We start from the raw sequence: 25,132 nt of genomic DNA on the forward strand, positions 1-25,132 counted from the left end.
GGCACTAGAGGTAAAGAACCTGCCTACCAATGCAGGAGACGTAAGAGACACGGGTTCCATCCCTGGGTTGGGAAGATCCCCTGGAATAAGGCATGGCAACCCACTCCAGTATTCTTGCCTGAGAAATCCCATGGACAGAGGAGCCTGATGGGCTATCATCCACGGGGTCACAAGAGTCAGACATGACTGAAGCGAGTTAGTAAGAGGCACCTCTCAGTATTTTGAGCTGATCTGTGATGCCCAAGGAGACTTTCCAAGTGTGTCCAGGGCTGCCGGGGGCAAATGCAGGGAACTGGGGGCATCTTCACTCTCCCAAGATCAGAGGCACTGCCAGGAGACTCCTGCTTTCACGGCAGAGACACACCGACTTACTATTTACTAAAAGCAAACCTTCAACATAAGAGGCCAGAAGGCTAAAGTGTGTGCTAGGGCTGAGGGGCAGGGGTTCTGGGACCTTCTCTGGCTGCTCCTCACCCACAGCTGTGGTTTTGGCCAAGTCCCTGCCCCTGTGCGGGTTTGTCGGATGGGAGCAAGGACAGGACTTGCACTTCTCCAGTGGCCTCTCCGTCATCCTCTGAGTTTGCAGAGAACTGAGAGGGATGTGTGTGCAGCCACCCCAAACAGTTCCCTCCATCGAATTCTTCATCTAGAGATAGACCAGTGGTATTAATAGCAACCTAATCTCTTTCAAATTCTTTGTGCTGCTAAAATGAAAGCAAAAATTCAAAGCTGGAAGAACAACAACAAAAAAAACCCTCCCTTCTGAGAGTTCTGAGTCACTCCAGAAAGGTCAGTGGAGTCTAGGTTAACCCGTTATTTCCCAGAAGTGCCTCGGGCTCTTCCTACACCCAGAGATTAACAGAGGGAATGTGAGAGCCACTCAGTTTGCAGGCTGTGCTCCTGGGATACTGTGGTCTCAGAGAGGGGTTTGGTCTCTGCGGGTCTGGTCACCAGGCTCAGGGAGAGGCAGCCCAGGGGCCATTGTTAAGAGGTCATGCTTACCAAGAGCCCGTAATCCAGCGGACGTGACCCCGCAGGGAGCTGGGGAGTCAGACAGACCTGTGGTTGACTTGAGCACTGCCGCTCATGGGGGATGTGACGTTGGCCAATCTTTGAGCCTCTGTTTATTTATCTGCAAAATGGGACCGATCATGATGTTAATAATAATAGTATATACATTACCGACCTCAAGGGCTGCTAAGAACAGCAAAGAGGTTGTAAAGGCCCTTGTGAAATCACGCCTCCTGACAGTGGGCCCGATGCCTGCTGGCACGTAGGCAGCCCCATAGGAAGCCACCCTCCTCCCATGGCTGACGTGTGCAGGATGGAGGTCTTCTGCCAGTTGTGGGTGGCAGGACTGTGCCTTATGGCCACTCTGTCAGAGAAGCCCCCTCCTGCCCTCTCCCTGCGGCCTGCAGGGTCCTGCAGTGACCATTCTCAGGGGCAGAGTCTATGCTGCTCACCTAACAAATGTGGGCCTTCCTAGGGTGAAAGATTGGATGAACGAACTAATGGACAGTTGTATAAGTAGAAGATTAAGCATATGAATGGGTGAGCACTTGGACCCACAGACTGATGGATGGGTGAAAGGGCCACCCTACACAGTGGGGGCTCATAGAACCTCTAACAGTGGGCCCAGTCTTTTGGCCTCATAAGACCCCTGGCCTGACAACCAGTTGCTTCTGCTATCTTATCTTATCCCCACTGGGAATGTGCCCCCCATCTCTCCCCTGCAGGGCAGTGTGCCCATGCTGGGTTTGGTGGCTACACTCTAGCAGAACTTCTGATGGAGGAGACCAAGTAGAAAACAGATGAGGGGCCTTCAACTCAAACTTGCCTGGGTTATAATCCTTAGCCTGCCACTTATTAGCTGTGTGATCTTGAGCAAGTTGCTGCACCTCTCTGATCCTTAGTTCCTTAATACATAAGATGGAAATAATAAACAAGCTAGCATCTGAAATACACCTAACATAGCGTCCAGTACTCAGCAGACAACCTAGACATGTCTAATGAATAAGAAGGAATAAAATTATATTAGTTTGCTTTCTTTAATGAATAGTCAGGGGGAAATTAACATGCTTAAATGAGGTTTCGAGAATTTTGATTTTTTTGGTTATGCAACGATTGTATATTTATTCCTACAGAGACTTAGATAATTTGCACCAGTTACAAAGGTAGCTAGACCAGTCAAGTTGCTTCACTTCATTGCACCTCAGTTTTCCTTCCTGTAATATGGGCCAAGCTACATAGTTAAGCAACATCTGGGGGCTGAAAGAATCGAAAGAGCTGATGGTTTTTGGCAATGATCCACCTAACCTTTTACTGACCAGGTTGGAGAGGCAGCAAGAAAGGTCCGGAAAATGGGTTAAAGAAGGAACTGCTCAGAGACCAAACATTACTAAATATTTTTTCCTTTTTTGGGTTGGTGCTCTAGATCACCACTTCCTGGAGATTATATTCTAAACTTGCTGTGATGGATGCGAGGTCCGCGTGCCCACGAGCTCCAACGGAACCCAGATGTCACCCTGAGGGAGGGACTCTGCTTTTACCTTGCTATTTTAAGCAGCGAGTTTATAATAATGGATGGGAGAGAAAGCAACGGGGCAGGAGCAGCGTGGGAATGGTCTGAGTGGACAGGGCTGCTGGGGCTCCCCCTGGAGAACTCGAGGCTCCATCCTGTCAAGTGTGGAACCTCAGCCAGCCTCCACTCTGCTTTATCCTGCAGCAGCTGACACCTCTTGGTGCTTGTCTCAATTTGTTTCTGTTTTACTTTGCTTTCTGACCCAGGGACTGACTGAAGGTCTTTCTTTAGGAGCGGGAGGTAAAGGAAAGGAAGTGGAGATATTTCTGACGCAACTTTGGAATACTATGGCCCTAGAATCCTGTGGGATGGGTCCCTCAGGTCTGTGGTTTGCTGTGATTAGGAGGAGTTCAGGATTTCAGGGACTCCTAGGATTGGAGAAAGCCCCTGAAGTAGGTTAGAAACCCTATGGCCCTTGCCCCAGCCTTTGATGAGACTCTCCCAGGAATGCGGAGCTCACTATTGTAAAGAGCAGCCCATTTCATGTTCTGATGGTTCCAACTGCTAGGAAGCTTTTCCTTGCCTTGATCTCACCTTTCTGTCACTGGCCATCTGCCCTTCTGAGGCAATAGAACTACATGAATGGCTTTCAGATATCTGCAAATAGATCTTATTTTTTCTTGCACCAGCTCTTTTCCAGGCTAAGGTCATTAGTTCTTTTTTTAATGACTTTTTTAATGTGGACCACTTTTAAAGTCTTTATTGAATTTGTTAAAATATTGCTTCTGGTTTATGTTTTGGTTTTTTTGGCCACTAGGCTTGTGGGATCTTAACTCCCCGACCAAGGATCAGACATGCGACCCTTTGCATGGAAGGTGAAGTCTGAATCCCTGAACCGCCAGAGAAGTACCTTTATTTCTTTAAACACAAATTCTTGTCCTGCTTCCCTTTTTTTGAACATGCCCCACATTGTCTGAATCTCTCTTGGCATGCAGAGCTCAATACACCTCATGTAGATTAAGCCAAAAGAAAAGTGAAACTCTTTACCTCCCCTGTTTGGAAACTATACTGTTAAGACAGCCTGGAGACAGGCACACACATGGCATATCATTTAAAAAGTTTTCTTGGGACATGTAGTCCACTTTGCGGGTAGAACTGGGGTGTGTGGATATTTTTCTGCTGCCCTCAAACCCTGCTACCCTATACTTTACCCAGCACCACCGCTGTCCCTGGGCTTCCCTGGCGCCTCAGATGGTGAAGAATCCACCTGCAACGTGGGAGACCGGGGTTCGATTTCTGGGTTCGGAAGATCCCCTGAGGAGGGCATGCAAACACACTCCAATGTTCTTGCCTGGGGAGTCCCCAAGGACAGAGGAGCCTGGCGGCCTGCAGTCCATGGGGTCGCAAAGAGTCGGACGCAACTGAGCAACTAAGCACCCCACAGCGCTGTTGCCCCTGATGCTGACACCCAAGTCGGGGTGATGGAAATTCATCAGAGAGCTCACCTTTGGGCAAATCTGTTGCTCAATTTACTTACACAGAAACCATTAGGGCTGGGAGGCACAGCATACCCTGGTCCCGTAGCTCTTGTTCCCAAAAGTCAGGTTAAATCTGTCCTCTTGGCCGTGACCCACCTTCCTGTCTTCCCTTCTCCAGCTACTCTGTTCAGGGAAATCCCACCAGCATTTCTATTTATGGCTCGGTCTAAACACCACTTCTAAAGAGAAATCTTCCTTAAAACGGTATTCCACTCATCCCAATTTCCCAAGTTAGGGACCCTCTTCTGGGAAAGCATCTCACTTTCAAAGTGTTTACCCTCTTTATCTTGTTTGCTGGCTGTCTCGCCCCGCCCCCACTGGACTCCATGCTCCTTTGGGCCAAGGCCACATCTTCTCCATCTCCATGGTAGAGTAGACGTGAGTGTGGTGAAGGTCAGCTCACAGGTCCTCTACTTGCGATTTCTTGAGCCGACCAGCAGGGGTCGCCCCAACTGTTTCAGAGTTGAATGGGGTTCCCTGTGCACTGTAGAGAATAACAAATGTCAAGATGGTGGTCACAAGGACTAAACCTCCCAGAGATAAAGTTCTCCAATTCTTAAAATATAAGTCAACATGGATTTCTGGGAATCTGTGATCAATCGATACCTGTGGTATCGTGACCTGGGTATCTGTGACCACCTTGCCTGCCTCAGGAAGCTTGGTTTAGAGGTGTCTGTTGGGTGGGGGCGTCAGTAAGAGCTGTGGCTGATGCCACATCTGAGCCACCCCATAGCTCAGTGACTCTAGCACCTTCCTGAGCCCTTTCTTGGGACAGGTGGGACAAGAAGAACTCCTGGTGTTGTGGGCGGTGGCAGGGCTTTCTGGCTCCTTCCGCAGTAGTCTCCAGCAGACAGCAGCTTGCATAGGGCCCGGCACATAGTAGGTACTCAGTAAATGACCGTGTCTTCCATTTCCCCTGTGTGTCCCAGCAGCTCCTGGCTGTGGCCTTGGCCAGGGTCTAAGGATGACATCTGCCTCTGGTGGTTTTCATCTGCTGTCCCCCAGAGCAGCTGCCTCAAGGAACCCCCGAAGTTGTATAATCAGAATGGTTGCTGGTGCTTCGGGTCCCTGGAGGCATTCTTCACCCTCCAGGGGTTTAGGGATGAGAAGAGGTCAGGCAGAGGCCCCTGGGCTCAAGCCAAGCTTCTGGACTGCAGACCAGCATGCAAGTGGCCTCTGTGAACTCCGTGCTAAGTGAGCTGGCTTTTCATCTTGGGACTATTCTGCATGGGAGGCATTCTTATCTCTGTCCCCTGATGAGGAAACCAAGGCTCAGAAGTGAAGCCAGGCTTCCAGGCTAAGCAGCCAGTGAGGGGCAGAGTGGAGCCTCAAACCTGGATATCTGGTTCCCAGCCTGTGTTCCTTCTACCTTGCTGTCCTGCCTCTCCAGATGGAGACCTGACATGACTGGTCCCCTTTTCTAAGAGGAATCAGAGGAGCCAGACCCATGGCCTCAGGTTTATTGCCAGATCTTGGTCCTACACCTCTTAACAGCCAGGAAATGTGAAAGTGCGGTTAGTACTTACAAGTAACAGTAGTTAGTAGTTAAAAGTCACCCCAACTCAAACTGATTTAAACACTCTGAGACTTAATTCTTTGTGTGACTGGATAACTGAGAAATAGTTCCGGCTGCAGGTGAGCTTTGACCAGGGCTCCAGCTCCGTTCCTCTGCAGACCTCCTGGCTCTGCTCTCCTCTGGGTGTCCAGTTTTCTCCTCAGTCTGGCCTTCCTCATGGAGGCAGAATGGCATCCATAGCAGCAGACCTGCACACTCCACCACCCAGAGCAAGACAGGGCATCTGGGTCCCAGATCACTGCTGCGTGCTCCTTGGCTCAGTCTGGATCTATTGTCTAGCCCTGAGCCAGTCTCTGGTGACATGGATGAGATTATGCTGACTGGCGCCAACCCCAACCAGGTCTCAAGGCTGCTACCCCATGGGAGAGGGTTCAGTTCAGTTCAGTCACTCAGTCGTGTCCAGCTCTTTGTGACCCCCATGGACTGCAGCATGCCAGGCTTCCCTGTCCATCACCAACTCCCAGAACTTGCTCAAACTCATGTCCATTGAGTTAGTGATGCCGTCCAACCATCTCATCCTCTGTCGTCCCCTTCTCCTCCCACCTTCAATCTTTCCCAGCATCAGGGTCTTTTCTAATGAGCCAGTTCTTCACATCAGATGGCCAAAGTATTGGAGTTTCAGCTTCAACATCAGTCCTTCCAATGAATATTCAGGACTGATTTCCTTTACGATTGACTGGTTTGATCTCCTTGCAGTCCAAGGGATTCTTAAGAGTCTTCTCCAACACCACAGTTCAAAAGCATCAATTCTTCGGTGCTCAGCTTTCTTTATTTTTTAAATTTCTTTTATTTATTTATTTATTTATTTATTTATTTATTTTCAGAGAGCTGAAAGAAAAGGGGAGGGTTAAGTGTGGCTTTGGGGCAGAACCCAAGGTTGCTGGGGTGTGCACTGCACAAGGCACACGAGCTCCACCCTGGCTGAACCTCCAGAACCATGACTTCAGCAGAGTCCTGGCAGGTCCAGTGAGGGCTGTTCCTCAACTGAGGGTCAGAGTTGCTGCTGAAGGGCATGAGGTGAGGCATGGGGCAGGAACTCAGGAGACACCATCCCTTCCTCCTCCTGCATCTGGCCAAGCAAGGTTGTATAGTATAGTGGCCTCCAAATCAGAAAGATCTTGATTCAAATGCTTGGTCTTTGTATGATTTGGGCAAGTGGCTTCCACTCTCCAAATAGTTCTCTTATCCATAAAATGCAAATAGTAATGCCTACAGTGTGAGGATTAAACTAGGTGATGTTTGTAATGTTCCTAGATAATGCCTAACACCCAGTAGCTGCTCAATAAATGGCTGACAAACACAAGTCTGGCTCCCATTGGAGAATCTTCCATCGGTTATGGCTTCAAGGAGTTCGAGGCACCCTTCTGGGATGGCTGTTTCCTGTACAGCCTAAATTAGATGCAAAATCTCTAAGGTCACCTCTAACTTTGTAAACAGAGCGAAAGAGCAGGAGGAAATGCAATTCCAAATGCCCTCTGCTCGCCTATTTTAGCCCTTGTTGCTGTAAACTCAAGCAGGCTCTCTCTGCGGTTTGTGGCTCCTGGAAACGGGACCCGGCGTGGGTCAGGGATGGGACTGGATTTGACTTGTCCTTTTGGCGTCTCCCCAGCCTGTGGAGCCCAGGCCTCTTGGAGCATCTTTGGGGCTGACGCAGCGGAGGTTCCGGGCACACGCAGTCACTCCCGCCAGGAGGCTGCCATGCCCCACATTCCCGAGGACGAGGAGCCCCCCGGAGAGCCACAGGCAGCCCAGAGCCCCGCCAGCCAAGTAAGTGCCTCCCTTCCTGCAGCTTGCCTGGCCGGGGCCACGCCGAGCGCCCTGGGCTGAGGCCGTAGGGTGTGCCACCAGCCTTTGCAGGCAGCAGTGGGCCTGCGGAAGGTGTGTGGCTTCCACACCAAGGAATACATATCCAAAGGCCATTTGAGTTGGCCCCCACACACCCTGAGAGTGGAACCTCCTGGGCTGTGTCTCACTGAGGTCTCCTGGGAAGTCACACTGCCCTTCTAGGATGGGGAGATACCTGGAGGAGAACCCCCAGCAAGAAGGGCCCTGTCCTGTCAGTGCTGTGGGCGCCAGCCTAAGGTCACTTAAGCTGAATCCTCTTAAAATGAAGATCGAAGTTTCTTAGTAAATAGTGGAAAAGGGTTTCAGTCAGATTTTATTATAAAAAAGGCAGTGATGAAAGTAAATTGAAAGGTTCCATTGAGGTTTAACTGTACAAATGATATTGTGAAGATAAATTTTTAACCGTACATATTGCAAAAATATAGCTTATATGTTAATTTTTAGAATGAACAGAGAATTAATCAAGTATGTTGATTTTTGTATTACATATTTTTTATGCCAATGAAGCGATCTGTTCACATGATGTCACAACCTTTACATTTTACTTTTTGGCACCTTCATTAAGAGATTCTGCTTGTTTGATATTTAAGGGCTTCATTCATTTTCCTAAGGACCTCTTTCAATCCCTCAATATTCCCTCATGAAGAACCTATCTTTCCATCATCCTCATAATTTTGAATTCATCTGTTAACTGGTCTAACTCCATGAGCTCCTCGTTGATCTAAGATCTTGTATGTGAAATTCTCCGACGTGGTGTTTTGAACTTGATGAACTTTGCAGTTGATTTGCACTGAACTTACACATCTTGTTGTATCTGACATTTCTCCAAATGTCCCTGAGACTGAGGGAGAGACACTCGTTAAGTGAGGGAAGGTTATATGAGCTGGCATTAATTTGATACATTTGAAAAGTGGGCAGATTCTTAGTGAATAGTTTCATGTTATAATGACATTTGTTTTCTTTTCACATCGTGACTGTGGGAACTAAGATAATAAAAAGAACAGATAACTGGAAAAGAACAGCCTCTTGTATCCCCACATCCCAAGCTCATGGGACTGAGATGCTGTAGAACTTGGTAGCCGTGGAGAGCCCTTGAATTTCTACATGCCAGTGAGCCAAGCCCCATGCCCTTGGCCGTAGGCGCCAGCTCAGGGCTTTACTGATAGGCGCCAGCTCAGGGCTTTACTGAGCCCCACTCCCAGGAGTGTCCTGGGCTATGGGGGTGCCGCTGTCCAGTTCCTTTCAGTGGCTCCAAAGGGTTCCTCCACTCCTCTGCAGGTGACATCTAGCCTTCCCCACACTGTGCTCTGCTGTTGCCCCTTTCCTGCTGCTGCTCCTAATCACGTGCGGACAATTCCCCCAAAGTGTTACCGACAGTGACTGTAAGGTTTACCCAACAAAAAGTTTGCTAATCTACTGAAATCTTGGGGTTTAAAGAAGGGAAGTACAACACAGAATAAAACACTTGTGTGTGTGGTCAGTCATGTCCGACTCTTTCGTGACCCTGGACTGTGGCCTACCAGGCTCCTCTGTCCATGGAATTTTCCAGGCAAGAATACTGGAGCAGGTTGCCATTTCCTCCTCCAGGGGCTCTTCCTGACCCAGGGATCGAACCCTTATTGCCTGCATCTCCTTCACTGGCAGGCAGATTCTTTACCACTGAGCCACCTAGAAAGCTAGACTAAAACACATCTGGATTGCAATGTCACTGCCCCCAGTCCTCAAGTCATTCCCTTTCCCAGGTTCTATCCCCTTAGCATCTCCACCCCTCAGTCCTGGATCACTTCTTGCTGTGGTCCTCCCTGACCCTATCCACTTTACTCACAATGATAGTGCCCTTAAGACAGGTTGTGATGCAAAATCTAGCTCCTGAATCCTGGGCAACTACCCTGAATGGCTGCCACGCCCTGATCCCCAAGTATTCAAGTGCTCCTAAAAAAATAAATTAACGAAAGATGGGCAGAGACACAGCTCCATCCTCGGTGAAGAGATCTTTTTCACATTGAGTTCAGTTCCTCTTGGTTTCAAACCTCTCTAATTAAAAGACACTTCAAACCTCCACCAAGACGCAAGACCAGATAGCACAAAAGCCTGCTGGCCTTTCTCCCCATCATGGCTTCAAACCACACATAGGTGTAACTTCACTGGGTCAGAGGTGAGGGTGAATTTCTAGGGATAACTAAGCAGGGATAGGGTGCCAGGAGCTCACTACACAGCTGAGGGTCAGAGAGCCCCAGCTGAGCAGCAGAAACTCCAGATTCCAGCCCCCACAAACTCACTTTCCCAAACCAGACTTCTATAACAAACACCCTGGGCCCTCAGGGTCTCTGAAGGTCCTCCATGTGCTCATGGGGAGATGAGAAAATAGAGACTGTTTGTGGGCCTCAATAGCCTTTGCAGTGCCAGAGTCTATCAGGAGAAGGACCCATGAGGAACCCGGGTGAGCTGGAGCCAGGATGCCCGGATCCTGTGAGAGGCCCATTAGCGCAGGATTTCAGAACTGGGACTCTGGAGTGAGTGGTTTTGAGAGCAGAGGACAGCGTTCCCTTGGTCCTAGCACCTCTCACAGAGGCCCCAGTGCCAAAGCTGAGAGAGCTCAGTGCAGAGCTCCAGCAGAGGCCAGGGAAGCAAGGTTGGCCAGGAAGACTGGGCTGGAACTCCTGGTGCCGTGTGAATTCCACTCTGTGAAACAGGCAAAGAACAGACCATCCTTCTGAGTTTACGGCTCCCCGGGGTCCAGCCCTACTTCTGGTTTCTCAGGCCCCAGCCCCCACTTGCCATTGCTGACTGAGGCACTAGCTGAGGCCATCTCACACAAAAACACAAAAGATCCTGTTTTTCTTTCTGCTCACGCACACACACACACACACAAACATAGTCATAAGCACACGAACACTCATACACATGCCAGACCTAAACACACTTTCAGACACGCACAGACTTGGACAGATAAAGAGATAAACTGTTTAAGATCCCAAGCAGAAGCTATAATCAAAATGCACAAAGAACTAAAGCCTCCTGATGACGCCCTCTGGTGAGGCTGTGTCCTGAGCAGTGTTTCCTGGGTTGGCCTTTGAACAGGGAAGGGCCGAAAGGGATGAGCTGGTAGCCAAGAGGCTCTGGCAGGAGCAGAAGCTGTGAGGATATAAGCCCGCGACCTTATGGGATCACAGACTGACAGTAGGCCACTGACCAGATCTCAGGTCACATCTAAGCCCCTTCCTCTAAAGACAGGCAAAATCCTGCCTGGTCTAAGTCACCTGGGAGCTTGTTACCCCTGGATTCCTCTGCCAACCTCCACCCACTGGACCAAAGCCTCTGGGTGTGGACCCGTGCGTGGTTGGCAGCTCTGCTTCCTGGTCAGGCTGGAGCCTGCCTCCCCCGACTCCCTCAGTTCTGTCGTCACAGCGGCCTGTTGTGGGTGAAGACCCACAGACGCATGAAGGAGGTTTCTGCGTCTTCCTAGAGCCTCTCTGCCTCCAGTTCCTCCAGGCTTTGATGCCATGGCACATTTCAGAGCCTCCTCCACCCCTCCCCACACATACCAGCCTGTCTCTGCCTCACTGTGGGGCACCAGACCTGGCCCCAGGCCCTAGAGGCAGTGTGACCTAGGACATCAGCCCTTTCCAGGCCTGTAACCAGCAGCCGTATTAGCAACTCCACTCACTGGAACTGCATGGCCTCCTCAGAGGGGCCTTCCAAACCTCAAAGTACGGAGACATTCATATTAACTATAAGAGCCCAGTTCTCACTGGATCTCACCCCTCTCCCCCTCCAGGGGTTTTGGAAGGCCCCAGGGGCAGGTCAGTGTGAGCTCATACGCTGACCTCACATGTTTCACGTCATCTCCTCCGGCATCACTCTGACCACCGTTTTCTAACCACTCACTTACCCAACTTCTCCATTATCCATAAAGCCACTAATAACTGCTAACCTTGTGCTGCCGGGTACCACACTTTTCATTGTTGTTCGGCCGCTAAGTGTGTCTGACTCTTTGCAACTCCATGGACTGCAGCACACCAAGCTTCTCTGTCCTTCATTATCTCCTGGACTTTGCTCAGATTTATGTCCTTTGAGCCGATGGTGCTATCCAACCATCTCATCCTCTGCCGCCCCCTTCTCTTTTGCCTTCCATCTTTCCCAGCATCAGGGTCTTTTCCAATGAATCCATTCTTTGTATCAGGTGACCAAAGTACTAGAGCTTCAACTTTAGCATCAGTCTTTCCAAGGAATATTCAGAGTTGATTTCCTTTAGGGTTGACTCGTTTGATCTCCTTGCTGTCCAAGGGACTCTCAGGAGTTTCTCCATCACCACAATTCAAAAGCACTGATTCCTTGGCACTCAGCCTTCTTTATGTTCCAACTTTCACATCCGTACATGACTACTGGAAAAACCATAGCTTTGACCACATGGACCTTGTTGGGGTTACTACTCTATTAACTCAGTTAACTTTCAAGTCCCCTTATGAGGTAGGCATCATCAGTTCCATCTCATAGCTGAGCAGACTGAGGCACAGAGTAGTTAAGTGCCTTGCTCCAGGGTCACACAGCTTGTAAGTGAAAGGCCCAGGATTTGCACCCAGGCAGCCTGGCCCCAGAGCCCACATTCTTGGTCTATGCCCTGCACTGAGCTCTCTCAGCTTTGGCACTGGGGCCTCTGTGAGAGGTGCTAGGACCAAGGGAACGCTGTCCTCTGCTCCCAAAACCACTTGTCAGAGACAGCCAACCTGGGCCCCGTAGAACTTACCACCTTATAAACCTGAAGTGCTACAGCTGTGGTCCTGATAAAACAGCACGCTTGGGTGTGTCTTGAGCCCTAGAAACCTAGGCCACCGTGCTGTTCCCGCTTCAGGCCACACTCACGTGTTCCTCTCACTCCAGGCCTCCCTGAGCATCTACTTGACCAATAATTCCCCTACATACGAAGGAGTTCTGTTCTGAGAATGCATTTGTAAGTCTAATTTGTTCATAGGTCCAACAAAGTGAGCCTAGGTACCCAGCTAACACAATCAGCTGTAGACTACTGCACTGTAATAGATTTATAATACTTTTCACACAAGTAAGACATAAAAAAGCATAGAACATAGTGAGGTTTTATACTTTTGGACATCCTGGGCTTGAAATAAAGAAACTGTACTCCCACACTCTATACAGTACTGTGCAGTAAAGTACACAAAACACAACTGCTTGTAGAGGATGTGTGCACGAGACAAAGCACACTAGATGCATGAAATAACGTGACTTTACATGCAAATTCACGTTCCCATCTTTGAAACTTCACAGCTTGAAGGTTCGTATGTAGGGTACTTACTGTACTGCACTTTCTGGTCCTCTAGACAGAAACTGATGTTCAGCCCTCACATACAGCAGCGTCTGGTTGACATGATCACTGAAGCACTCAACTAACCAGCAGCATCCTTGCTCCCACCCTGACCCCTACCCCAATTATTACTTAACTGAAAATGAGGTTGGAGTGTTTTTTGGAAAAGCGGCCCTCTGCATCCAGCCCTAACAGGAAAGGAACTGTTTGTGGAGCTCCTAGAACCTCTGACCATGAAGCTGCGGGGCCTCCCCATCTTTTGGCCCAGAACTGGATAGCATGGTGGCCGCCACCATAACCAACCTGGAACTCTCTCCCTGCTTAGTGTAGTAAGAGACACATCCAGACTCGCTACCATCATCCCACATGGCTGTCCTGTTAGAAGAGAAGAATTCCAAGCAGGATTCCCCAAGCAGCCAGGGAGTTCTGGAAGGCACAGGAAATGCTTCTGTTTCATAGGAACATGAAACATGAGCCACGTGGCAGAGTGAAGGGGGCCTGCGCTTCATCCCTGAGTGTGACCCTGGGTGGGTTATTCATCATGCCTCAGCTTCCTTATCTATAAGCTGAGTGTTCCAGTAATAGCTGCTCACACCAGCTAAATTTTAAGGCAATTCCAGGCACGATGCTAGGTTTCTGTCTATTTTATCTCATTTAGTTTTCACACTAACTCTGTGAGGTCGGTATTATTGCTATTCCCATTTGTAGATGAAGAATTTAAGCACAGAAAAGAAAGTAAGGTTCACTAGGCAACACAGCTAAGGGGTTAGATTGTAAGAGCCTAGACTCAAACCCAGGCAACCTGACTTTACCAGAATAACATATAGCCAGTGCTAAGCAAAGCACTCAACTTTACTCAGTATTCAACAAAGCTCTCAGTCCCTCACACAGCACAAAATGGTACACTAAAAAGTTTTCACAGGTATCACTGCTGTTGGTCCTCTAATGCCACTGTGGGGACAGAGATCATCAGCCCCAGGAAACTGGAAAGCTCAGAGCATGTAGGTATTATAGCTGGAGAAGCTCAGAGCATGTAGGTATTATAGCTGGAGAAGCTCAGAGCATGTAGGTACTATAGCTGGAGAAGCTCAGAGCATGTAGGTATTATAGCTGGATGCAAGGAGGGAAACCAACATGTGAGGCTCCTACTGTGTTCTAGGCTAAGCTCTTTGTACTCACGACCTCAGATGACCTTTATAATGCCCTGTAAGTTAGCAATGCCTGTACCCTTTTTATAGATTAGGAAAGTAAGTCCTGGAGAGGTTAAGCCAGTTGTCCAAAGTCACATAATGAAGAAGTAACAAGGCCTGAATTTCGCTGCCTCATGGCTCGTAGCTGAGAAACAGGCCTAGAATGATGGTTTTTCTTCTTTCTAGTCCAGAAAACACCCCATTGCAATGCAGTGGAGTTTGAGCACACAGGAAATGGATGGCAGTTCACTGACGTGTGGTAGGTACTCAGCAAATATAGAACTGAGTTTAATTTACTCAATAAATGTTTATTGAATTCATTCACCAAGCATTTATTGAGCTCTAACCAACCAAAGTCCCACTCTCAGGGAGTTCACTTCCTTGTGGATTTACAGCTGAATGACAGGTCTCTCTGATCTGATTTGCTCTCATGACCTTCTCTGATCAGGAACTGGCGGATCTTTGATCTATGCCATCCCCAGAAATATCTAGACCTTAACACATGAGACTGGGTAAGGTGGATTGCCAGCTTCACTCTCCACTTTGCCTCCCCTTGGCTGTTGAGACCCTGTGATCACTTGTCAGTGGGCTAGGGCTCCATCTATACCCCAATGGAGGCCCCTGGAGAAATGCGTGCTCTACCGTGGTGGGAAAAGGGTTCAGGACTCAAAAGAATCAATTCTCTGTCAGGAATGAGATGAAGGCGAAATAGATAATGTGTGTTAAATCCTTGGAAACTGGTAATGACTGTGCAGAGTGGGGAGACCACCCTCCCAACCCTCCCAACTAACCCTATGAGAACCGTCTTACTTACCGTGCTTCCTATGTGACTGACAGTGCTCTAAGCATTTTACACCAACAATTCTAGGAGATCAGTATGATTATTACCCATTTTACAGATGAGAAAAACTGAGGCAAGGAAGTGCACTCTAACCACCAGAAGCTGAGGAGTACCTTGAATACTCCACTCAAAAATTTTGAATTCATCCTTATCTCATCCTGCCCTTTGCAGAAACAGGCTCTATTCAGATCTTCAGTGAAGTATCTTTAAATAAACTGTCAGTAAAGCATTAGAGTCTGATGTATAAGATATTGGAGATATCTATTGGGAACCCCCAAAGTAGACATTACTATTATCTGTATTTTGTAGAAGAGGTTGCATAATTGTCAAAGGCCACATGGAGTGTCATGGCTGAGTGGAGATTCAAACCCATTTCTGCTAAGGTGTTCCCACCACCTTTGCCTCCTTCCCTGGTGCCACCCAGCAGTAAATCCAGTGTCTTGGACACCAGAAACCCCAGGCATGGGAGGTAGGTGCTTGATGCCCCATCCTCTATGGAAGAGAAGCTCAGACAGAGTCAAGAGGACTGTTCTACCAGGATGGCTTCTAATGGTTTGGGTCAGAGAGTAAGAGCTGTGAGGTTATAGCTGTGCAACTGTCCAGGACAGAGCAGAATGTGGTTTAGAAATGTTGATTATTACAGATGGTCAGGAATGTATATCACAGTTATTGGTCTTATTATAAGCCAATGGATGTAGCTTGTCTTTTTTTTATTTCTCTGAGTACCCTGTCAGGTTGCATTCCTTTAGGGTCAGGGCTGATGTGTGTATCTCCAACCCTCAGCATAGGCTCTTGCACATGTAAGAGCTTAGGGATGTATGGTTGTGTGATAGGCTGGGCGCATAATTGGCTGTATGGATGATTAAATGCCTGGACCTAAGGGAGGAGGCGATGGACAGGAAGGATGAGGAGGGGATAGAAGATAATCATGGATGAACGGCCAACTGGTTGAGTGATACCCTCCTCCCCGACAGAGGAAGGCTCACAGACACTCTATGCACTTTCACACTTCAAAGGCTGATGGCATGAGAGGAAACACAGCGACGAAGAAGGTAGGATAATCTGGGGGTGGGTGACCCCTGCCTGGGGCTTCCCTGGTGGCTCGGCCATAAAGAACTCGCCTGCCCATGCAGGGGTTCCCAATCCCCGGTTTGGGAAGACTCCCCTGGAGAAGGAAATGGCAACCCACTCCCGAATGCTTGCCTGGGAAATCCCCTGGACAGAGGAGCCTGGCGGGCTACAGTCCGTGGGGTCGCAAAGAGTCGGACACGACATAGCAACTAAGCCACGATCCCCAGACTGCTAGGAGTAGACCGGACAATGGCCGGAAAGAGGACCGACAGAGGCAGGGCAGGCCGCGAGTGACGGGGAAGCCCACACGGGGGGCAACGGGGAGCCTTCCGGGAGCCAGGGTCTGATCCTCCACGCTTGGCAGGGAGGAGCCCCAGGTCCAGCCGAGCTCAGCAGAGGCACTTCTGCTCTCTCCCATGCTCTTAGGACTCATTGCTGGAATAATCATTTTCTCTGAAGTCCCCAGAGAATCCTTTTATCCTGCCACGAGAGTGCTAAGCCTCTTGGCGGCCAGGGCTGTCCTCTCCAGAGACAGTCCTTGTTTGCCCTTCGGGCTGTGAGAGAGAGACCTGGGGATACAGCTGTAGCAGTGCCCGCCCTCTGTCACTATCCTCACTGTCACTGTCACCCTCAAAACTGGCCTGGAAAATGGGGATTATTTGCTCCAACTAATGTTTGAGAACAGGAAGCCCAGGGAAGTTAAGTGACTTGCCCGAGGTCACCGAGCAGTGTAGACCTCCCAACTTCACCACCCGACACTGCCTGCCTGCACAGTCTTCTCCCAGACCGGCTGCCAGGGTCCCAGTGCAGGAGCTAAACTCCCCACTCCTGCCTGGGCTGGGGCTGGTCTGCTGCTCAGAGCTTCCGAGCCAGGGCTCACCACGTGACATGGGGGAAAGGAAGCTAATATTCCCGTCTGTGACACTGGCCTATATTTATCCCTGCACCCAGGCAGTTAGGAAACTGTGGTGCATTCTTGGGAATTTATGAGCGAAATAAACATTTAAATGTTTCTATAAGGCTTATTTAAAGAGAACAAAATGTGACCTGCTGGCTTATTAAAGGGCAAGCTTGCTGGGAGATGGCCCAGCTCCCGCAGTGCTCGGCTGACTCCAGGGAAGGGGAACGGATCCCTGGGGAGGCTGGGCCCTGGAAGGTGAGAAGGGTGCCCCTGCTATCTTTCCTCCAGCTGTGTATTCAGCCTGAAGGGCTTCCTGGAGGAAGGGGCTTACTGGGTAAGGTACAGTTTGGAAGAATAAGAGAGGCACGTCAGAGGCCTGCAGGGCACCAGAAATCAGGGAAGGTGAGACCCAAGACCTGGAGACAACTTGTACAGCCAGCGTGTGTGACAGGAAGGCCAACAGGCCTGGTATCTGTTTCTTCCCCAGGGTTGTGCAACCCTGGACAGTCTGGTTTTTATTGTTGGTTAAGTGGAAATTGAAATGTGAAAAAAGGGGAAAGAAAAGAAATATATTAATCCCCTATTTCACACTCAGGGCTTTTGCTTTCGTCTTCTCATCTCCCCTGCACGGCTCTGTGAGATCAGGAGACATTGTCACCCCACGTTGTTCATGGGTGTCCTGAGGTTCATCCTCAGAGCTGCTGGAATGATTATGAGAAAATACACAGGAAGTGCCTGGGGCAGGGCCCTGCAGGCAGTAGGTGGGACTAAATGTCACTTCCTTCTACCCATGTTTGTTTCTTTGCTTCTCCTATAGGTAAGAGTCATCTCTACCTTGTCTGAGACGCAGGTGGTGAGAGAGGGGGTGGAGCCAGGTGAAGGAGGCCTTGGATGTAGGCTTCCCTGGGAGTCCTTGATTACTTGGACTTCTGTGGCTGGGTGTCCCACAGAAGATATTCCGTGGCTCCATGACCAGAAGTGCAAGGTCCTCCTAACTGAACTCCAAAAGGTTGTGTAGATGCAAAACTAAGAACAATAATCTTCTCCAAACCAAATTCCAAAGTCATTAATTTAGCCCCAAAGGTACCAACAACAGACTATAACATCTGACACTTATTGAGCATTTACTAGCTGCCGGGTGCTCTTCTACAAGCTTACCATCTGGAGCTGCCACACTTAGCAAATGAAACAGTTATGTTCATGCAATATTTGGGACGTGTGTTAGTCACTCAGTCATGTCTGACTCTTTGCTACCCCATGGAATGTAGCCTGCAAATCTCCTTTGTCTATGGGATTCTCCAGGCAAGAATACTGGAGTGGGTTGCCATTCCCTTCTCCAGAGGATCTTCCTGACCCAGAGAGCGAACCCTGGTCTCCTGCACTGATGGCAGAGTCTTTACCTTCAGAGCTCCTTTACACTGAATACTTCAGTGTAAGTAAGTATTTGGGACCTACTTACAGTAAAAACGTAATTGTTGTTTATTTAAAGCTCAAATGTAACAGGGTATCCTGTATTTTATCTGGCAATCCTATTTCTACATCAGTCTGTGGAACTGTTGTAACTATGCTGTGAGATAGCTATTTTATAGATGAGGCACAGAGAGGAGAGGTCACTTGCCCAAGGTCACACAACTAATGTGAAAATCTGTATCATGAATTAGTGTGGCTCCAGAGCCTGAGTCCTGAAGTCCTGGAGCCAGGAACTTGCCTGGTGGATTCTGTTTGAATGCGCCGCCCAACAAGCTTTCTTGAGGCCCTGCCTTCTGTTTTGGCAGCTCAGAGCCGGAGCAAGGATGAGTATTTACACGGCATTAAAACCTGGCAGAATTCACCCGGAGGGCCCTTGGAATCTTCCCACACTCTCTCCTGATTCCCCGTTAAAGTGAAACCCAGCCAGCACAAGACTAAATGTTCCCCACAAAAACACTTTTGCAGGAAATTAGATATTGCCTGGAGCTTTCTGTGAGCTGATTAAGGAGAGAACAATTTGATTTTATTAGTGTATATTTTGTACACTTTGGAAGGAGAGCATGAGGACATTCCAGGGCATTCCATCAGGGGATTAGAGGATTTCTCCCTGATTGCTTTGTGCCTCCTGGCTTTTAAGCAACTTCAAATTGTGTGTGTGTCTGTATTTACATGCTTGGCACTCGCCACCAGGGGCTTGTTTCTGCCTTTCTGCGTGGGAATCTTTGCCCTTGACCTTCCTCTGGGTAAGGGTACCAGCAACCCCGTGGATGACAGTCACCTCTGGATAGTGACTCATATTCATCACTTTTGCCAGGAGTCAGGGAAAACTCCACTGGAAAACAGTTCCTCCAGTGCCTTGCAGACCAGTTACCTCACAGCGTCAACCTTGACGGCACCCGACCGGACCGGACCTGCAGGACCGGCGGGACCCTACCTGGGATGGGTAGCGGTGGGAAGGAGGCTACTTCTACCTCACTCCCCTCCCACTGTGCTAGCCAGGAGGCGGGGGGAGTATTTCAGAGGTCCTCCTGGTTCGCCTTTGTCTGCGTAGGCCCTAGCACGTAGTAGGCGTTCAATAAATGTTTGCTGGATGAATAGACAGAATAAAGTGTAATAATGTGCAAAAGTTTACAGACTGGCCGCTCTCTTAGACTCTAAGACTTTTGAAAACTTTTGTGTCAATCTTAAAAAAAGGGAGGGTAAAACAGTCTACACCATGAATGGGGCTAAAGACTAAGCTGGGTTGGGGGGCAGAACAGAGAGAGGGAGAGAGGAAAAGGGGTGGCGGGAGAGTAAGCAAGTTATTTCACCTACTCCATAGTCTGTGCTCCAGCTACACTCATGAATCCTTAGTGCTGTTACGCCTTTTACTAATGCTGTTTCCTTTGCCCAAAGCCTCCCCCCTAATTCTTACTTTTAATTAATTAAATTTGGCTGGGTCGGGTCTTAGCTGCAGCCCAGGATCTTCACTGTCATGTGGGATCTTTCGTTGTGGCATGCAGACTCTCTAGTTGCGGCTTGTGGGCTTAGTTGCTCCGTGGCATGTAGGATCTTATGTTCCCTGATCAAGGATCAAACCCCCGCCCCTTGCATTACAAGGCGGATTCTTAACCACTGGACTACCAGGGCAGTCCCTCCTCTAATATCTTTGTATTGCAAACTCATATTCATCCCTCAAGAGCTAGCTTAAATGTCCCCTCCTCTGGAGAGTCTTCTACAGCTCCCCTCATAAGAGAGTTTGCTTTGCTTTCTTTGAGCTTTCAAAGAGTGTGGTTCATCCCTTATCACCTTATATGTATTATCAGCGAATTACTGATGAATTACTTCTCTGTCTCCCTTGCTTGTCTGTGAGCTCATGAGGGTCTTTGTATCTCAAACTGCTTCTGGCACATGATGCGTAACTAAAATGTGTTTGTTGAGTGAGAGAGAAAAGTGATTTGACAGTGGTATGGCTGTTTATTGATACATCAGTCTTGTGCTAAGGTACTTTCTCCACATTATTTTTAATCCTCACATCAGCCTTGTGAGTTATCATGGGGCATAGAGAGGTTAAGTAGCTCGCCGAGGACACACAGCCAGTGGATGACGAGCAGAAACTTGAGGGTGTGATTCTTCCAAAGGGAAAGGAAAAAGGCAGTGCTGCTTCCTGCTCCTACCCAGCCAGGGTCCTTGTCCGAAGTTTCCTTCCATGTGCTCAGGGATTCTGCGGGCTTCCCCCTGTCTCATCGCTACAGCTCCCTCCTGCTGAAAGATCGTGGAACACAGGGATCTGGCGTTCCCCGGCTGCACTCAGAGACTCTTCCCCAGCTCACCTGGCCTCACGTTTGAGGCCAAGGGAGGGAATAGACGCAGATGAAAATGGAAGAGCTGGTTTCACTAAAAGTTGTGGGAATCAAGAAGTCCAGATGGCTCTGTATAGTACCCACTTGACAAGAAAGAATAATGTGAAAAGGAGAGAGGGCTTCCTCCCCACCTTGCTAAGAGCCAACTCCTGCATACCAAGGACTTAAGAACACAGCTCAGCCTGGCTCTATGAGGGCAGCCCCCTGGCCATGGCTTCATCAAGGCCAGTAGAGGTAAGAGCACTAGTCCCCAGGGGTTCCAGAAGGACATGACCTCCACAGAAAGTGGCTGTGGGGACCCACTGCTCTGAAGCTTCAGGAAGCTGCATTGATATTGTAGGTGGTGTGACATGCTCAGGGGCATGGGGAGACAGGCCTTTGGAAGGGAGAGTAGGGCATTCACAGAGGGCTAGAACAGCACACACCAGTATGGGAAAGCAGGGCAAGGAGAAGGAAAATGATGAAGGGTCATAAAGAGGACCCCCAGAGAGTCTCCCAGATATAACTGGGAACAATTCTGAGATGGATACACTGGGACAACAGGTGGCAGAAAAGTCAGACACTACTGTTCCTGTTCATTGGTCCTATTTCTATCTCCAGTCCACTCAGATATGGAAAAACACAGGTTGACGTGCATCTTTAGGAATTTTGTTGTATATCCTATACAGCATGCTTTCATTTCATTCATTCATTTACTCACTCAACAAATACTTATTATACAGATTTGTAACATACACATTTGTTGTTACATTTGTATACGTAGGGTTTTACCACTCACACAGCCATTAGCAGCATAACAGTATACCATTTTCACTACAGCTGCTCCAATCTACAGTGTAATAACTTTCATTTTGATGGTTAGAAGTTTTGTTCTATTTTGCTTAGTAGTTGCAAACTATCTCAAAAATTTAAGGATTGGCCTGTAATTTTTGTTATTATTTCAGAAATGTTTGTTTATTTAGATAAACATTTTCACAAAGTTATAAAAGTTAAAAGCCATGTTCCATTACCCATGGGACAAATCGCTTTATTGACATGTCACCATTAGCCACATGGAGAACTGTCACTGGGTGTCAGGAACATGGGTGTCGCTGCGTTTTCTGCTGGCCTGCATCGTTCCCCAAGCAGGCTGCTTGCAGCCTGAGGACTCCACTGTTCTTTTCCTATTAATACAGTGTTAGTGAGGAATAACCAGGGATGGCTTTGTGGTTTCCTAATCTTAGCGCATAAAAGATAGACCAAGTTAAGCTAGGTGAATGAAGGAGAAACTTTTTTTCTTTTTCTTTTTTCTGGATAATCCAAATAAACTGCCTTTGGCCCATTTCAAGAAGGCTCTGGTATCATGATGCTGGAATAAAGGTTCCAGCTCCTGGAAGCTTAACTCCATCTGTGTTCTTGTTCTAAATCACCAGGACCCTGCCACCACAGGAATATCTTGCAGTCCACCCACCATCATCCTAACTGGGGATGCCAGTTCACCAGAAGGAGAAACTGACAAAAACCCGGTCAACAGGTACATCCTCTGTGCCTAATCTATGCAATAAAGGGCACTGTTTCCTAGCATGTGGGATTAGACAACTCTATTTTTTTTTCAATAAATCTTTTCTTCTTTCTTGATGATTTTATTGATGAAATAAAATCAAACGGTTTTTCAACATGAGAGAGAGAGCATGGCATTTTCCCATTATCTCCCCTTCCCTCATATTATTTTCTCTCCTGGATTCGGATCTTTGTACTTGGCTAACGTGAGTCTGAGTGAACTCCGGGAGTTGGTGATGGACAGGGAGGCCTGGTGTGCTGCAATTCATGGGGTCGCAAAGAGTTGGACACGACTGAGTGACTGAACTGAACTGAACTGAACCTTTAAGAAAAGCACAAATCATAGCAGGGGAGTTTCCTATAATATCTGCCCATATATTTGCAAACAGACCTGAACGATGTGGATTCTTGACTAGTATTCTGCCTGTGTGGCAGATGACCTCGTGGTAGGAATACTGGCTCACAGGCACAGAGATGTCACTGCCTCAGTCTTACACAGCACTAGCTCATGCATTCGTCTAGCTAGAATGAGATGGCCTAAGTATAATTTCCAAAAAGTTACGAAGATGACCCTAATACAGATAGGTAATGAGCATGTGTCAAAGATTTATGTGACAAAGATTTATGTAACTCATTAACGGGGTGGGGGGACCAACAGGAATACAAAGCTGGTTCAAAAGAGGATGCAAGAAATGGACATACTTAATATAATCAGTGAGGAGGACAAGAAAGCTGGAATAAGATTGCTTAAGTTAGATATAAAATAGGTTAATGTTTCATGGAACAATGAAACCTTGTTTTTTTAATCCTTTTTCCTCAACAGAAATCATCTGCATCTCTACCAGGCAATTATTCACATTTTATGAGTTTTCTGCAAGTTAGATGCTCAGAGTCTGAGCCCTGATAAACAAAGTTACATCTCCTCAGGGAAGTGGTTTAGCGAGCATCAGAAGCACCTGGTTGTTGGGGGTGGGAATTGTTCAGTCAATCACACAGTGTGGGACCCCATCCCCAGAGTTTCTGATCCTGTTGGTGGGTGAGGCCTGAGAATGTGTGTTTCTAACAAGTCCCAAGCTTAGATGAGATTGAAAGCCATGCTCTAGGATGAATTTTGAGCATAGGCAAGCATCTAGACACCTATTTACATGCTCCATGGACCAGTTTTCTTAACAAGGTGATTCTGTCCTGTCTTTCAGAGCCCACAGTCCCCACAGGAGGCTTTCTCACCGACACTTGAAGGTTTCCACTGCTTCGCTGACTTCTGTGGGTAAGGGCTGGGCTGATTTCTCTTATTTCTGCAACCAGAAGTAGAGGTCCAACTGAAGGTGTGTTTGAGTAGGAAGACTGAGGTCTGGCAGCTTGGCCTCTTCCCCACTCCTGTGTCTCGGATAAGTCCGTCCCTAGAAGCCCAACAGGGCAAAATCGATGAGCCCTCTGTGTTTGAGCCCAGAAATATTATATCTGATTTTAGTTTGTTTTGGTAAAAAGACAAGTCCTGGGCATACAGAGGAAGATGAGGCAAAGGGAGACGGAAGGGCTGGGTGAGGCCCTCCGCCCCCAGCTAGAAAGGCCCACATCCAGGTAGGTGTGTGCTTAGCTGCAAGGCTGGCTGCCCCAAACACCTTCTTCTTCCCCAGTGTATCTCAGAGCCTGCTCTGGACCATCAGGACACAAATGCAGGCATGGTCTCTGCTTGCATGCCACTGTGGGTGAGGAGACTGACAAGCGAACAGATAGAATCAAGACACTGTGTGGCAAGGTCCTTCACAGAAGTGTTAGGGAAACTGAGTCAAGCAGGGGACCAGTTCTGGCTAGAGACGGGGAAGGCTGGATAGGTATTCCAGATGGGAGAGTGTCTGAGTTGTGCCTTAGAGAGGTGGACAAGAGGGAGGAAAGGTCATCCGGACGGAAGAAGCAACATTGGTGGGGTTCAGGAGCCTTAACAGAGCAACTGAATGCTTTGCTGTGTGTATTAATCAGGACTCTCACATCATAGAAACTCAGCTTACAAAACCTCATGCCAAAAAATAAAAATAAAAGCCAGGGTCTGTGTTTTCAGGGTGTGCTAACCCCAGGTGCTCACGCTGAGTCATGAGCAATCATCTCATTTCCTTTCCCAAGTCTCCTCTCTTGTGTGTTGGTTTTCTTCTGGGCAAATAAATGTCTATGAATTTATGCCCCTTCAGTGAAAAAAGAGTTCCTCTTTCCCATATACCCAACACCTTTCTCAGAATTGCCTCTCATTGCCTCGCCTGGCCATCCCTGAGCCAGCCACCCAGGGGGACTGAGCTCGTTGGCTGGCTGAGGATGGTACAAGTTCCATTACTGGTACATGAGACGAGGTGGGCATCAGGGTTTAGCTCCTTCCTAATTTCCCAACATGACTGAGACTCCAGTGAGCTTCACCCAGTAGAGACTGGGGTGCTCTGACCAGAAGAAGAAGGAAAGGAGGCTGGAGAGGCACAGCGGGAGCCGTTCACCATGGAGGGGCTGGAGGAAAGGAGTGTGTGGGATCAGGAAGAGCGGCTGGGCCCAGCTGGGCATCTGATGTCACCCTGGGGACCGTGAGGAATCCTGCTGAGCTGAGGCAGGAGAACTGCATGGTCAGAGGAGGCTCTCAGGATGGTCATTCTGACAGGCAATGGAGCATGGGATGGTGCAAGTAACCTGGAGGTGGAAAGGACCTGGGAGGTGCTGATGTAATTGAGCAAGTAAGTTACAGCTGATGAGCAAAAATGGAGATGAGGCCCAGGTCCCAGGGACATTTACTTGATGATGAGTTGTGGGGACCTGGGTGGACTGAGAAAGAAGAAAGAGTGTGGAGTGACTCCCGTATTTCTGAGCAGCTGGGTGAGAGGTGGTGCCACTCACCCAGGGAAAGTCTCCTGGAGAAGGGGCAGCTGGTGGCTCAGAGGTTAAAGCGTCTGCCTGGAATGCAGGAGACCCAGGTTCGATCCCTGGGTCAGGAAGATCCCCTG

General features: G+C 48.6%; 1 protein-coding gene across 1 annotated transcript in view; it reads left to right on the plus strand.

Moving 5' to 3' along the window:
- Positions 1-25,132, plus strand: part of IRAG1 (inositol 1,4,5-triphosphate receptor associated 1) — a 115,266-nt gene that overhangs the window by 38,378 nt on the left and 51,756 nt on the right. Inside the window, exons 2-4 of the mRNA XM_052652881.1 lie at positions 7,245-7,402; positions 22,028-22,128; positions 23,351-23,421. Of these exons, the coding sequence (XP_052508841.1) occupies positions 7,245-7,402; positions 22,028-22,128; positions 23,351-23,421 (330 nt within the window). The remainder of the gene's footprint in view (positions 1-7,244; positions 7,403-22,027; positions 22,129-23,350; positions 23,422-25,132) is intronic.

The sequence above is a fragment of the Budorcas taxicolor genome, chromosome 15 (genome assembly GCF_023091745.1).
Source record: "Budorcas taxicolor isolate Tak-1 chromosome 15, Takin1.1, whole genome shotgun sequence".
NCBI lineage: Eukaryota > Metazoa > Chordata > Mammalia > Artiodactyla > Bovidae > Budorcas > Budorcas taxicolor.